Raw genomic sequence first — 17,145 nt, 5'->3', positions numbered from 1 at the left:
TCTCTAGCCCTATAGCTCTCAAGTAGAAATTTCTCTCTGACACTCTGCACATTCTTGAGTGGAGAAGAGCCAATGTCGTTCCTCTGCAATGCCATCATAGTGCCACAATTATTCTTGTATTGTCTGGTAAAAATTTCTGCTCACTGAAGGTTCAAGCATCTGGCTATTCAATCCTTTCCCCTACTAACTGTAGTCATCTATTGACTTCAGGGATACTCTCTCCATTCACTGAAGACCAGGGCACCTAATTCAAAGTCTTCTCCTCTCCAACTCCTACCACCATTATTCTTCAACACTCACAAGCACAAACCATCCAACCATCCAACACTTTAATGAGTTCTTAATTCCTTAACTTTTAATGACCTATGGTCTATCCCACCTCTATCACTGACTTCTACACATAGTCACAAAGTCCCTGGACTTTTCTTGCTAGTATTCAAGCATTCAAAACAGCTCTGCCTCCCAAATCTCTAATTTACACATTACTCTCAGATCATTAGCCCTGTCTATCTTGTTTGTTAACTTAAGTACTCCTACCAAGCCTTTTTTTTGGGGGGGGGATATACGCTCATTGAAATCTACAATCCATTTACCCTTTGACATTCTCCCTACACCTTCCTGTCTTCACTTCTTTCTACCCAACAGTGATTCCATGTCCATGTCCATCATGTCAATTATTTTCTTGTCAACAGTGTCAATTCTTATGCCCTTTTATCTTTTTTGTCAAACCCACCTATTATAGCCTCGCCCTGGAAGAATGTTTTGCCTGCTCTCTCTGGATCTGCACCAGTGTGGCTGAGCACAGTGAAAAGGGAAAAGAAATTCCGCAATGAGGTGGATCAGAACTACTCATACCTTCATCCCTGACCAGCACTTCTGGAATCAACTTAATTTCCCTGTACCCATATTTTCACAGCTATTTCCAATTTTTAAATAATGCTCTCCCTCCACGTTCCCTCCCCGATTTCTGAATGATCATACCTTATATTGCAGAGAAAATGAAAATCATTAAATGAGAACTACCTTCATTATCTCGCTACAAAATCTCTTTCTGCAGCTATTATTTATTCTTTCTCTTTTGTTACAATGGATATGTCCCCGCTCCCATATAAGGCCAAGCCCTCCACAAGATCCTGGGATTCCAGCCCCTTCAGTGTTCTCGGGACAATTCTCCCTATGAGCCACTTACCAGAATGGTGAAGTTTCTCTCATTTTAAAAAATTGATCCTTAACAAATAATCAGATCTTTCCCTTTTCTGTTGTTCCCCTTCTCAATAAAGGGCTCGACTATCCATTGGGTTGTTAAAGACAAAAATCTCAAAGTTGCTCTTGATATCTCCCTCTATCTTATGTCTCATATTCAGAGAGTGACATCAGCATCATGGCAGAATGAGTTTTTCCCTTTGTCTCTCCCAAGTTACAACCAATCAGACATCCATTGACCAACAAAGGATTCCCCACATGGCACAACAGGAAGCATAAGAAATTGATGCATCTGTACATCTGAAGGTGGGTGGACTGGACCCCTAGGAGACAGGGGAACTAGGGTCCCCCCTCTCCTCCCCTGCAGCAGTGATCCAGGGCACAGATCCTCATGCAGCAGCTGGCAAGACTGAGAAGAGGCAGTGGGTGCCCTGGCCTGCGCAACTGCTAGCAGATGTGGTGGAAGTAGAAAAAACAGCCCCTGTTTCCCTGCAGCAGTGGTGGATGGAACCTGTGACCAGAGGCTTCAGGAACCACAACAGAACTGGTGACCCAGCCTCCAGTGGCAGCACTCCCCACAACAGCTCTACCAGCAGTGGGGGCTGCATACAAGTCCCCAGGTCCCTGGCAGCAAGAGCAACACCTGTGAAACCAGCACCCCTGGCAGTGGTGCAACCAGCACCCCCAGAGAACTCGGGAGCAGGTGGTGTATGGGGCAGAAGCATCTGAGCCTGTGGTGAGTCTGTAGGGAGCCAGTGGAGGAACATGAGACCAAGGCAACCCTAGAAGCAGCAGAAATGCTTGCAGCCTGGTGAGCCTGGTGACTCCGGTGGTGGCACCTAAGACTACAGCAACATGGTTAGCAGCAAGGCACCAGCAACCTCAGAGGCACAAGGCAGCACAAAGAGGACATTGAGGATGCCTCTACCAGAGGCAGTGGAGGGTGAAAAGTGCAGGCTCTCATATACAACCAGAAGCAGCCCAGAACCAAAGTAACCAAAGCTGTGCCCAAATAAGAAAAGGTAATTAGCACCACAGATGTGCCAGCAGAGGATCACCTCATCAAATACCATGAAGAACCACAATAACGATGCAGAACAGAAAGAACTCTCCAGAAACCAAACTTGAAGTCACAGAGGATTACAATCTGACAGAGAATTCAAAATAGCTATCACGAAGAAACTCAACAAGTTACAAGAAAACTCACAAAGACAATTCAATGAGCTCAGGAACAAAATTAATGAACAGAAGGAGTACTTCACCAAAGAGACTGAAACTCTAAAAAAACTCCAAACATCTCACATGCAATCACCAAGTTCTATTCAATCTACCTCCTAAAAATCACTCTTCTATTCATACTACTACCAACTAATCCAGGTCCCTTCCACTGAGCACTTGGACCAATGCACCAACCAACTAATTCACACTTTGGATGCCTCCAATTCATTCTCTGCATAGAAGCCAAAGAGGGTTTTTTTTAAAAACACTCAAAGTCATCTTCTAAAAATGCAAATCCAATTATCACCTACTTAAATATCCTTGACTGGCTTCCAATTACTCAAAGAATAAAGACTGAAATTCTTCATTAGTCCTAAAACATCCTACGTGATGTGATTCACATCCACCATTTCAAGCATGGTATCTGAGCCACTTTTCCCTCCAGCCTTTCTTTCTTTGATGCTTCAGGACATTCCACATGCTGTAGTCCTCACTTGCTTCCCTTGAGATACTAATTCACGAAGAAATGTTTAAATAAAATAGAAATAAATTATTCTTGAAAAGTGGTAATGAAAAGTTTTTTTTCTGTTTCTAATGGATCTAGGCAATGATCAGCAAAGGCTGCTAAAACAATTTAATGAAAGGCTGATGAGGAAACCATAATGAATGAATGAGGCTGACAATACTTAACCCATTGATCAATCTCAGGAGGACCAAAAATGGGACAGCCTGACATGTATGTGCCTCACAACAGGAGGTAGTGAGCACCATGTGTTTTGGCACTGCTTGCCCAGAAAACTGAATGTGAATCTAAACAAACTCTACATCAGTATGGTTTAATTCAGTAACCACTACCCACATGTGGCGATCAGCACTTGAAACATGGCTAGTCCAAACTGAGATATGCCAATTTTGAAGACTTAGTATGGAAAAAAGAATGTAAAATATTTCATTAAAATTTTAAAAATTCGATTACATGTTGAAATGATACTATTTTGGATATATTAAGTTAGAGAAAATATATTATTAAAATTAATTTTCCCTATTGCTTACCTTTTTTTTTAACTGCAGCTACTAGAAAACTTTAAATTATATATGTGGTTCACATTATATTTCTATTGGACAATAGGGCTCTTGATCCAACCACAAGTTTACAGGAAATACAGATGATAGAAGAAATGTTAAATAACATCAGCCAATCAATCAGCCCTGATATAATCAGCCAAAAGCACACACAAATCCAGGAAATTCTAAAGGATAATTAACACAGTTTATGGGTGAAATGACGTCCTATTTGGAAAGAAAAAGAGAAAGAAGAAGGAGAGGGGAGGGGAGAGAAGAAAAGAAGAAAGGAAGGGTGCGTTAACTAAAAAAAGATGAAACAAAAACGGCAGAATATTGATTGCTACTACTGCTAAGACGGAAGACGGCTGTATGAGGGTACGTTATACTAGTCTTTCTACTTTCACATGTTTGTGAAAGTATCCCTAATGAAAAGTTAACCCAAAACTCGTAGCTAATTCCTATTTATTTTTCAGGCTCAAGCTTAATTGTTACTTCTCAGGGAACCTTTCTCTCCCTGACCTACCAGTCTCAGTAACCGATACTTTCCTTCACAACACACTTAGTAAAATGTAATTAGTATTTGTGTTATTTTACTGTCTAATGTCTTTATCTCTCATTAGATCAAATGCTATCCTGTTAGTAACAAAAACCTTAGGCCTCAGACACTAAATATCTTTCTAAATTCCATTAGTAATGCCAGTCTCCTACTCAGAAAGAGAGACAGAGAGAGAGAATGAAGTAATGACCCACTAACACCCATTAGAAAAACTCTATATTCTTAGTCTGGCATTTAAGACTACCCATAATCTGACCTCTAATCTTATTTTCAGCCTTATCTTCTACAACACATCTAAAGCTCTTCACTTTGGTCAAATTGTATCATTAAATCTTTTTTCCCCAAACATGCTGCTATAGGGTGATTTGTGGCCCCCTCCCTCAAATTCTTATGTTGAAGTCCTAATCCCCAGCATTTCAGAATTAAAAGAAGTAATTAAGTCAGGTAATTAGAGTGGGCTGTAATCCAATATGATTGGTGTCCTTATAAGAGGAGGAAATTTGGACACAGATTCATACAGAAAGAAAACCATGTGAAGACAGCCATCTCCAAGCCAAGAAGAGAGGCCTCAGAGGAAACAAATCTTGCCAACACATTGATCTTAGACTTGTAGCCTCTAGAATTGTGAGAAAATTAATTTCTGTTGTTTAAGCCATCCAATCTATGGCACTTTATTATGGCAGCCCTAGCAAACTAAAACACATGCCTTGTGCTTTTATTCTTGAGGTTTCTTCCCTTTCAGTATGACCACTAACAATAATAGCTCTTATCATGGGTATGTAAAGTACTTTTACTAGTTGCTTCACATGCAATTTCTCATTTAATCCTCACAACCATGTATGAAGTAGGTATCATCCCGATTTTATTAATGAGAAAACAGAACTCCAGAAAGGCTTCATAAATAGCAAAGTAGAAATTCTAATTCACATTTGACTTTTAATGCCTATTGTTTTTTAAAAAGCTGTTCCTGCTCATTTCTGTTTATCTAAATTCTACCCATTCTTCAAGGTCATGCTCTTCTTCCAGGAAGTCTTCCAAAATACTCATTTGAAAGAATGTTCCCTTTTTCTGAATTTTTAGAATTTCTCGTTGAATTATTAATTGCATAAAATCTGTTTTCTTGAGTACTGGTTCTTTTTAAAAACATTTTAATTATTGTCCATTTAGTATCTCACAGAGCTAGATTTTATACTTCTATATATCCCTTTGTAATAATTAGTCAGATTTGGTAAGTAGTGACTAAAATTAGATAAGTTATCCCGAAGCAGAAATGATAAAAGACAAAGGATTACTAGGAAAACACAGATTTTTTAAAAAATTAACTGCTGGGTAGAAGTACAGAAATGCAGAACAATTTCATATGAATATTGATGAATGTGTAAGGTTGCTACTAAATATATGTTATAAGAGCAGCTGAATAACAACAAAAATCTTTATAATTCTCTAAAATAACAAATAATAAAAAGAATGAATATAGTGTTTTCCCCTGGAACAAGGCTATAGTTTTTGAAAGTTTTTAAAAACTGATGGCTTTATTACAAAAACTAATTTTTAGGGAATATTTTAAAGCCAATAGTGTATAAAGCCAAGAATTATGCAAAATTGAGGAAACATCTAAAAGCTAATCACCAGTTATGTTCTACTAAGATAAGTGACTGTACAGTATTGTAAATATAAACATCTTTGACTTTTCATGATTAAAGACCTCCAGTTTCAGATTCCTCAGGAAAAACTGATGCACAAAAATTAAAAGCAATTCTATTCACAGAGCTAGATTCCAAATACAGAGTTCATTATATTTTAATATAAATTTCTAAGAACTTATACAGTGAATATTCTCGGTAGCAATACCAAATAGAAAATATTATTAATTTCAGTAAAAAGTAAATGCCACTCACCCTGTCGGTCAAACAGCGAGTCAGCAGCTGTGGCTTTATTTGATGGAGCTTCTGTGATTGGTCTGAGATATGTTCTATATCCTTTTAAAATGGATGCCATAAAGCGCAAAAATGCCTCTTGAATTTCCATCTCAAGCTGTGTCATCTTCTTCTGCCAAGAGAAATCTGCTTCAATTGGAGTCATCTCAATTGCTGAACCTTCTTGAGTTTTTCGGTGAACTGACAAATGATGTGAGAAGAGAAAATGGCATTAATATATAATTTTATATATATAATGACTGAACAATTAAGGAAATTATCAAAATAAAGCCCACGACTTCCTGACATTCCTCTCTCCATTAATATAAAGGGATCTTTGGCAGGGGCTAACAGGGAGGTTCAAGCAGACAGAGCACAGAGAATATGATCAAAGAATCATGAACCACAATACTAATTTCTTTTTACTGAAATTTTGTTTTATAATGAGACTCCTTTTAAACAGAGCAAAAATATATTTAAATTCAATAAGAATTTCTCATATACATTCTTCTATTAAAAATATTCCTTTTTTGGGTCCAGCCCCAGTGGCCTAGTGGTTAAGTTCAGTGCCCTCTGCTTCAGTGGCCTGGGTTCGGTTCCTGGGTGCAGACCTACTCGTCAGTGGCCATGCCGTGGCAGCATCCCATATACAAAACAGAGGAAGACTGGCACAGATGTTAGCTCAGGGCAAAAAGAGAGGAATATTGCCAACAGATGTTAGCTCAAGGCAAATCTTCCTCAAGCAAAAAGAAGACGATTAGCAACTGATGTTAGCTCAGGGCAAATCTTCCTCAAGCAAAAAGAAGAAGATTAGCAACTGATGTTAGCTCAGGGCAAATCTTCCTCAAGAAGAAGATATATATTCCTTTTTCCTCACACTTACCTGAAGAGAGCTGAGGATACAATTTCTTCAAGGTGCTAAGCAGACTTTTGCATGGCTTTTTGGGAAGCTGCTTCCAGTTCATGTTCTTCTTCTCATCTGATCTATTAAACAAAAACAAAATTAACAAAATCTGTTATGATCTGCCTTTACTTAAACATTCGTATATCAAACTAAAAAAGAAAACAGAAAGTATTTTTACTGAAGTTACAATTGATACAGACAGTCTGAATAAGTAGTTTTCAAAGAAGTTCTCTTTTCATCTCAATCAGCATAAATAGCTTTTCAATATTGGAGTTATGAATACAACACTGAAGTCTTGCTTCAAAAGTTACACTTTAGAATTACAACATTTTAAGTGTCAAACTTAATTCAAGACTTCAAACTACCTACTAGAAGCAAACCTGAACAAATATCAAAGAGTCAGCAACATACAGAATGTGTTCTGACCACAAAGCAACTGAGCTAGCATTTCAGAAATGCAAGTTCAAAAGAACACTTTTAAATAATGCAGGAGTCAAATAAAATATTTTATTAGAATTTAACATTTAAAACTCTACAAAGATGAAAGCACTATATACCGGCTGTGGGCTGCAGCTAATGCTATACATCAGGCCAATACCATTATGAATATCAATGCAAGTATCTTCAATTCCTAAAAAATTTAACGCACTAGGATATAAAAAAATAAGAGCATGATGATATTCATTTCAGGAATGCAAGGGCTGTTTACTACTAATTGATTTTATAACGTAATTTACCAGAGATTAAAGAAGAAAAACTTAACGCTCCTCTTAATAGTTATACGAAAGTATTATAAAATTCACCATTACTTATGATTTAAGAAAAAACCCTTAATCTAGAAGTAGACAGAAAGTTCCCTAATTTATTATTAAGCAACCAAAACCCTAGAGGGGCAGGCCTGGTGGTGTAGTGGCTAAGTTCACATGTTCCACTTCAGCAGCCTGGGGTTTGCAGGTTGGGATCCCAGGTGTGGACCTACACACAGCTTGTCAGGCCATGCGGTGGTGGCGTCCCACAGACAAAATAGAGGAAGGCTGGCACAGATGTTAGTTCAGGGACAATCTTCCTCAAGCACAAAGAGCAAGACTGGCAATGGATGTTAGCTCAGGGCCAATCTTCCTCACCAAAAAGAAAAATCCTAGAGCAGGGCCAGCAAACCTTTTCTATAAAGGATCAGATAGTAAATATGTTATGCTTTAAGGGCCATAGGGCCTCTGTCACAACTACTCAAATGTGCCATTATAGCACGAAAGCAGCCTTGGGCCATATATAAACAAATCAGTATGGCTATGTTCCAATAAAATTTTATTTACAAAAACAGGCCTTGGGCCAGATGTCAATTCTTGCCTTAAAGCAATAATCAATCATACTTAATGATAAACTGCTCAAAGCACTCCCTTTGAAAATAGTAATAGGACGAGATCTGGTTATGACTACTTCTATTCAACATTACACTAGGATCCTAGCCAGAGAATAAGACAAGAAATTTTAAAATATGTAAGGACTGTAGAAGATGTGATTGTTCATAGCAAGATAATTGAAGAGAATTTATAGACAAATTAAAATAAGAGAACTCAACTAAGTTGATGGGCAGAAGACCATTACATAAAATCAACAACATTTCTACACTCCAGCAACTAACAAGTGGAAAATACAATTAAAAATACCATTTACAGTAGCAATAAAAACCATAAGGTACTTAGGAAGAAATAAGTCTAACGAAAGATGTGCAAAAAAAACAAAAACAAAAACAAAGATGTGCATGGTCTTTATGGAGAAAACTGCAAACCTTATTGAAAAGACTTTAAAAGATCTATGAAGTAAACTACCAAATTCATGGGTAGGGAGACTTTACATCAAAAAGATGTCATTTGTCACCAAATTAATCTATAAATTCAATAGAATTCTAACATAAGTTCGTGTGGAACTTAAGCTGATAATACAATTTATATGAAAAAGCAAAGGACCAAATATAGTCAAAACAATATTAAAGAACAGGGGTAAATGGACTTGCCATCTCACATTACAACTTCTTTTAACAACTTTATTGAGATATAATTCACATACCATACAACTCACCCATCTGAAGATATTCACAGAGATGTATAAACCACCGCCACAATTTTAGAATATTTTCATCACCTCAAAAAGAAACCCTGCACCCCTTAGTCATTAACCCCCAATTCTCCCATCTTCCCATCCCCAGGCAACCACTAATCTACTTCCTGTGTCTATAGATTTGTCTCGGACATTTAACATAAATGTGATTATATAAGGTCTTTCTGCATGATGTTTTCAAGGTTCAACTATGGTGCAGACAACTTAATTTTAATGTCATTAAGGTACTATGATACCGGCAAGAGGCTAAAACAGACCAAAGGAACAGAATAATAAGCCAGGATACATATCTACACAAATATAGAAACTGATATGTAATGGTGTTGACAGTGAAGACCAGTGGGGAACAGATGAACTGATTCAATTATTGAATGATGAACCATTCAATAATTAGTGCTATGTGACAATTGTTTATCCAAGCAAAAAAAAAATAAAATGGTATCTCCATGTCACAAAATATACTAATATTGAGCTTAGGTGAATTAAAGACCTAAATGAGAAAGGCAAAACCTTAAACTTCAAGAATATCCAAGATAGTATTTCATGACCTCAAGGCAGAAGATTTCATATACAAGAACGAAAAACAGCAATCCATAAAGAGATATTGCTAAATTTGATCAATTAAAATAAGCTTCTGTTCGTCAAAAGCCATGATAAATAGAATGAAAACATAAGTGACAGTGTGGGAAAAGCTATTTGCAATGCATATAAGAGACCAAGAATTAATTCCAGATTATTTAAAGAACTCCTAGGACCAGCCCTGGTGGCCCAGTGGTTAAGTTCGGCACATTCCACTTCAGCGGCCCAGGTTCAGCTCCCAGGGGCAGACCTACACCACTCACCTGTCAGTGGCCATGCTGTTGTGGAGACTCACATACAAAAAGAGAAAGACAGGCAAGAGATGTTGGCTCAGGGAGCATCTTCCTCAGCCAAAAAAAAAAAACTTATACAAACCAAAAAAAAAAAAAAAAAAAAAAAGATGAACAACCCAATAGGAAAATGCACCAAAAAAAGGAAAACCTAATTCACAGGAGAAAAAAGCCAAAGGGCAAAAAGAAATTAAAATGCCCCATTTGCTACTAATTAAGGAAATATGAATTAAAGCCATAGTGAGATCTCATTACCATCAAATTAGCAAAAATTGTAAAGCCTGACCATAACAAGTATTGGCAAAGATATGGAACAAAGAAGACTCTCATTTGCTGCTGAAAATGGGGTAAACTTGGATGAGTAATGTGGCATTAGCTATGCCTACCAAAAAACATTCGCTCTTCTAGGTACATGCTTCAGAAGAATTCTTGTCCAGATACTCAGAGAAATATGGAAAATAATGATCAAAGCAGCCTTGTTCATAATTGGAAAAATCTAGGTACAATGTAAATATCCATCAACACTGATAAACACTGAAAATGAAGTAGAGCCACCTGTATCAACGTGAAAGAACTTGATGAAGACTGCCAAGTAAAATGTCACAGGAAACTATACCAACATAAAAATATTTTAAAGCATGCAAAACAAAATATCATTTAGACTAATACACATATAATAAACGTTTCTAAAACACACAGACCTGATAAACCTCAAATTAGAGATGATGGTTAACCAAGAGCAAGATATGTTACATCCTGGGGTTTTAAATTTATTGGTAGTATTCTATTTCTTAATCTGGATAGTGGATACACGGGAGTTATTTAAATTATTCTCTATAATTCTTGGGTATCTAGAACATTTCATAATTCTTTAAGTACAACTGAGCAAAGACTTCAAAGATATTTTAGAAAACGTTTTGATCAAGAGAAATTTTACAGAAGTTATTTAAAACTTGGCAAAATTAAGAATCTCCATAATATGATTTTATTCAGAATAATAAATAAGATAAACATCTGAGTTACACCTTCATAAATAATCATTTCCAAAAGCACTAAAATGTATACAACTTTGAGAAATTGTTTTTCAGGGATAGCTGCTGAAAAACAACAAAAGGTGTGCTATGAGAAATATTTAGTGCATCAAGTGTTTCATTACTTCCAGGCTGCAAACAAATCTCATTATACACAGTAAAGAGCTACCACAATTACACAGTTTCAAAATACAATGGTACATCCATTTCAAAATTATTTCTTAAGTTATAGCAAACATTTTCTCCCCTCCTTAAGTTATTCTTTTGGTTCACTTAGGGATATTTTCCCAACCAATTCTACTGTGTGACCATTGAAGTCTCACCCCAAATTCTTACTCTATTCATTTTCTGCAAATCTCAAACAGTAAAGAATAAAAGTGCTGCAGGACCTGGAAGCTGGCACCAATGTTAGGGAATTTTGGGGACTTACAGCCCTTTCCCACTTTTTTCGGGGGGAGGTGGGGGGGACCTCTTAAGCATCCACCCAGAGCTGCTTCTTTTATGAACCTGTACACTACTCTCTGAACACTCAGTCGCACCACTGCTACACACATTTATCACCTCCAGTAAAGACAAACTGTAACTGACTTGTAATACCAATTCCTCTGCAACAAAACAGACCTTTATAAAATTCAAATTTTGACAACTAAGCAAATGGCATAATATTATCATATATTATGATTAAACTCAAACAGGTAAACCCATTTTTTGAAAGCTTACAAATGGGTTTTGAACTAAACCTAGACAGCATATCATCTCTTGAGCTCTGAAAGCAGTATTTAACCTTTTTTTCAAATCCATATTCTCTTTTGATAAACATAAATATCTCCTGCATACTGTTAACATTATCATCTAAATATAAACTCCTATAATATTGAACACATTCTTTTTCAAACCACACAGCTTTACAGGAGTCTGATACCTGCCTTGGTTGAGAATCACTGTATTAAAGATGAGGACTTATTAACAACTTAAAAAAAAATTGCATATTTCTAGATGCTTTCAATGAGCTATAACTACATATGGGGAAAAATAAAAAGAATCAACTTACACATACAACATGTTTGTATCCAAGTCAATGCAAACAACATCTTGGGGTGGGTCATGAAGATCAAAATACCTTGAGTCCACGCCAACTATAAACGGGAAAGGTGCGCTAAGCACCGTCGCCAGTGAGAGAGGACAAAGGGGGATATATGGGCACTGCCACTGAAATGGAAAGATCATCTGGGGAAAAAGGTGTAACAAATTAACCAGATTTTAAATTTGCAATGAAAACTATGGAATTAATATTACTGAAAGGGACTATTAAGAAGCAGTTTGGTCTAGTTTCTTTTACGTTAAACTTCATTCCAAAAACTAAATGACTATAAAATATTACTAAGCAATACTATGAACCAATGAGATTAAAATCTTCACACATGACAATGATCATAAGCACAATAAAAATGCTAATAGCTCTTTGCATGTTAATTCTTCTAATGCCTATATAAAACCATCACTCTCATTTTATGGAAAAAGTTAGAGAAGAGAGAGAAAATGGTCCAAAAAATTATAAAACAAACTCATGATCTTTAACTCTTATGTGTTTCATCCATTAATTCTCAAAATAACCTTTGACTAAAATCCAACTAAGAGCACCAAGGATTAAAAAAATAAAAATGCTTCTCTTGGGAATGGTAATAGTGAATTGAAATTTCAGCAAAAAAATTTCCTAACTCCTCAAATAAACATAAAAAGATCCAACTTAAGTGAAGCTTGACATCTTAAAAATACTAGTCAATATAAAACATACTTCAAGAGTTTCCTTTACAAAGCTCTACTGTAATTGTATCATATGTACATTTTTTTTTTTTAAAAAAAGAGAAGTTTAGGGGGCCAGCCTGGTGGCATAGAGATTAAGTTCACACAGTCCACTTCGGCGGCCCAGGGTTCACAGGTTCAGATGCAGGGCAAGGACCTAGCACCACTTGTCAAGCCATGCTGTGGCAGCATCCTACATAAAATCAAGGAAGACTGGCACAGATGTTAGCTCAGCAACAATCTTCCTCAAGCAAAAAGAGGAAGACAGGCAACAGATGCTAGCTCAGGTTCAATCTTCCACACCAAAAAAAAGAAGAGATAAGTTTGATAAATAAAAAGATTAAATTTTAATAATCAGCCAATATTAAAATTTTAATCAGGGATGATAAAATTTTTCCTCTACTATAAAAATCCTTGCAATCTTTCAAGGTCTAGTTCAATTCTTACCTTATCCATTATCACTCACCCCAAAGAAATGCTTATAGAATTTAGTACCCCTGCCAGTTATTCCACTTATTCAGAATTGGGAATTTTGTTATCTATCATTTAACTCATCAAATATTTCAGCACTTAATATGTACCAAGCATTGTTCAAGATGATGGCTTCATAACAGTGAATAAAAGAAAGATCTCTGCCCTCATGAGATTTATAATCTAGCATAAAAGTCAGTAACCTTTTTCTATAAAAGATAGGAAATATTTTAGGGCTTGCGAGCCATACTGTCTCTGTCACAAATATTTAACTCTGTCTTCATGCATCAAAGCAGTCAGAGACATGTAAATAAATGGCCTATGTTCCAGTAAAACTTTATTTACAAAAACAGGTGACAAGCAGGATTTGACTCACAGACCACAATTTGCCAACACCTGGTCTAGTAAGAGGAAGAGCCAGAAAATAAACAGAAGACATAATAAATAAAATATATACTATGTCAGGAAGTGCTAAGCATTACATAAAATAGAAAAAAGAAAGCCAAGTGACGGGGATTAGAGTTCAGAACAAGAAGAGAGGGAAAGCAGGCTGTACTATTAAATAGGCCAAACAGGGTAGACCTCACTACGAAATGACAACTGAGCTGAAACTGAAGAAGATGAAGGATTTAGCCAAGGGGATATCTAGGAGAAGAGTGCTTCAAAGAGAAGAAACAGCTAGAGCAAAGGCCCTAAGGTATGGGGCCTGCCTAATGCTCCAGGCGTAGAAGGAGGCTGGATGGCTGGAGCAGAGTGAGCAAGGGGGAGAGTACCAGAAATGAGATCAGAGAGCAGTGGGACAGAGCCACTTGCACAGGACCTTGCAAGGACTTCAGATTTCCTTCAGTGAGAACTAACTTCCCTTCAACAAAAGGTACATCACACCTACAATTACATAAGAAATTTCAGAACAAAACTAAAATATGACACCCTTGTCTTCACCTTTGACTTCTGCAGCACAATCATAAATAGGGTCATTTTTACAAAAATACCCTGGTTTCATCAATTTTCGCTATTGGGTCCATTTAATTCTTGGATATTCTTTGATATTCAAATCATTGTCCTTTTGAAGATTTTAACCTGTCACCATTCTTTTCAATTTTCTCTTCTTTAAATGGTAAATTGCCTAACTGCCAAATTCTCATTTATCAGTGGTTTTGCATGCAATTTAAGCAGCTCTCCAAATTAGTTACATAAATTCCATGCAATCTTGCATTTTTCATAAGATTTCCTATTTCATGTTGCAATTTTTCTACTAGTTCTTGCACTGTATTGCTGAAATAAATCAAGAAACTGAGCCACAAAGACTCTGAGAAAGGGGCATGGATAAACAGTACCGTTTTATAGCAATATTTGAGTGGGAACTTTCTAAAACTGGTCAGTTCATTAACAAATATTTTCATGTTATAACGACTTTTGCTTTCACATGCAACTATGGAAGCTTGGAAAATTAACATAAAATGAGGATCTTTGCCCCCCATAAACTATCCCACCTGGTTATTACTGTTTTCAGTCCTAGTAGCATTTCTCTGATCAGATTAAGATCCTGGAGACATATTCCATTTGCTGATTTAACAAGTATTTACTGAGTGCTTACTCCATGCTATTTAACTGTGATAAGTGCTGAGGACACAGGGGTAATAAGAGACTAGATCCTTACTTCCATAAGAGTTATATCCTTAAAATGGGGGAAGGGAAGAGAGGAGAGTCAACTATTTTAAGTTAAACAAATAATGGAAAGTATGGATGGGGAACTGCAACATCCAAACTTCTGCACTATGACCTATAAAGCCCTACAGAATCAGACCTCTTCCTAATTGCAACGGGAAGCCATCAAAAGGTTTTAAACAGGGCAGGACTTGATTTAACTTTTATTTACGTTTTACCCAATAGCTAAGCATTTGCACATTACCCTATTTTACAATCACTTGGAATTTCCTATACATTACTGGCTCACAATGATGAAAAGTTAAAATTTGGAGAAAACTGTAATTTATTTGCACAATTTTAGGACAGCTGAAATTGGCTGGAGCCTCTCAGTTAGTACCATAAGCTTATTTACAAGTTTTATTAATATGTAATCATTTTAAGACATAAAAAACTAAGAATTGAAATTTTCAATCAAACAGAAATCACCTTTTTTTCCTTTATACTATTTCTCCTTGCTACCCTATTATATTTTTGTTAAACTTTTATTGATAATTTCAAAGTTGCTTTCACTGAAGGAAATTTCCCTTTAGAGTAAAAATTCCCTGTCAGTAATTCTCTACTAAAAGGAAATTCTGTACTTACAGCTACAACAGCTTCAGCTACTCCAGTCAACACTGCTGGCCTAAGAGAATGCAGCAGAATCTTACTCTCAAGCAAAACAAAAAGCAGCAGTGTTGCACAATTCTCAGGACCCAGATTCATTAACAAGGTGCTGAAGTTGGCTCCACTAGAACAAGAGAGAGAAAGAGATGATTATGAACTATTTCACTAAAACATGTTAAGATTTGCTTATTACATTGTTTCCCAAATATTAACAGATTGAGAATCTAGTATTAATTTCAAGTCCTGATTTAGTTGTCATAGTAAAAGTAGCAATTCTAGTGAGACAGTATAACAGAATGTTTTAAACTCATCCTTTGGTAACAAAGGGACATTTATCAGGAAAGATTTTCCTGAAGAACAACCATTTGAGCTGAGCACAAAAGAATGGAGGTAGTGGTTGGGTGGCGAGACAACACGTACAAAGTCCCTGAGGCAAGAAAAAGCTATTGTCATGTTCAAGAAACTGAAATAAACCTATTATGACTAAAGCATAGTAAGGGAGGGGGTGAAAATAGCAAGAGATTATGCCAAAATAGAAATAACACAATGACATTTGCATTCTCAAAAGGACACAGTGGCTGCAGTGTGGATAAAGAACTGAAGGAAGACAAGAACAAAAGGACACCAGTTAAGAGTTAATAATGAATCAGTCCAGGTGAGATATCCTGCTAGCCCAGACTACTGATGCAAACGAAGAGAAGCTAATAGATTTGAGACATTCTTGGAGGTTAAAATCAGTTTACCCTGAACATTGAGTTATGAACTGTATATGGGAAGGGGAGAAGAGAGGAAAAGGGAGGCACTCCCTGCATCCAATCTTGCACCTCTCTTAAGTGTTCCATTGCTAAAATGCTGGACAGGCTCACCATCCATCTAGCTATCAAAGTTAGAAACATTAAGGCTACCCTTAAGTAGTTTGTAAAAATATCACTTCATTGCATTATCCTAATCCTTAAAATGTTTTAAAGTATTCTGCTCCAAGTGAATAAATATATCATTTTAGATACCGTTAATTACCTTAGTGGTAGGGGTGTAGAAACTGGCTGTGATAATATTAATGCATCATGGACTGATAGCTTAAAAAAAAAAAAGAGAGATAAATTAACCAAGCCAATTTTGAGACCTAAATACTTAGATTAAGGGTTAAAATGGAAAACAGTTCAATATGCACACTGACACAGTTTTGGAAACACATACTATAAAACAATAGCTGTATTTATTTAGAGGTATTGTACTATTTCTTTTTTATTAAATGGTTAATTCAACTGAATTCTGATTTAGTTAACTGATTAAAATAGAGTTATTTTAAAATTATGGAATAATTGCTTTTTAAAAGTCTCAAATTTATTTACTCTACAGACTGGTAAGCACTTGGCAGTTGCTTAATATAGACCAATCCTTGCTGAACTGAAGCACATTCAAGATTAACAATATTTGACTTAACGCTACCATGTCACATATAATGTTGAGAACATCTTGGAAAAAATTTTATAGTTCAGTGCTACTCAAAGTGCCAGTTGCAAACTGTCATTAGTCCAGGAAGAGATAGTAGATAAATGGAGAGCAAGCCATTCGGAAACTTTTAAGGCAATCTGACACTGCTCCCACATTCAAGTACGTGATCAGCGGACTCATGTCTTTGGACAGGGTGTTAACCTGATCACATCTATACTGATCT

The 17,145-nt window shown here is 36.3% G+C and overlaps 1 protein-coding gene across 5 annotated transcripts in view; it reads right to left on the bottom strand.

Moving 5' to 3' along the window:
* DENND4C (DENN domain containing 4C) overlaps positions 1-17,145 on the bottom strand; it is a 113,901-nt gene that overhangs the window by 43,284 nt on the left and 53,472 nt on the right. For all 5 annotated transcript variants that reach the window (XM_046664821.1, XM_046664819.1, XM_046664816.1 and 2 more), the window contains 5 exons: positions 16,485-16,543; positions 15,447-15,591; positions 11,932-12,107; positions 6,842-6,942; positions 5,941-6,159 (listed from right to left, as the gene is read on the bottom strand). In XM_046664821.1, coding sequence (XP_046520777.1) covers positions 5,941-6,159; positions 6,842-6,942; positions 11,932-12,107; positions 15,447-15,591; positions 16,485-16,543 — 700 coding nt within the window. The remainder of the gene's footprint in view (positions 1-5,940; positions 6,160-6,841; positions 6,943-11,931; positions 12,108-15,446; positions 15,592-16,484; positions 16,544-17,145) is intronic.

The sequence above is a fragment of the Equus quagga genome, chromosome 6 (genome assembly GCF_021613505.1).
Source record: "Equus quagga isolate Etosha38 chromosome 6, UCLA_HA_Equagga_1.0, whole genome shotgun sequence".
NCBI lineage: Eukaryota > Metazoa > Chordata > Mammalia > Perissodactyla > Equidae > Equus > Equus quagga.
This window is presented reverse-complemented; position numbering and strand designations above follow the sequence as displayed.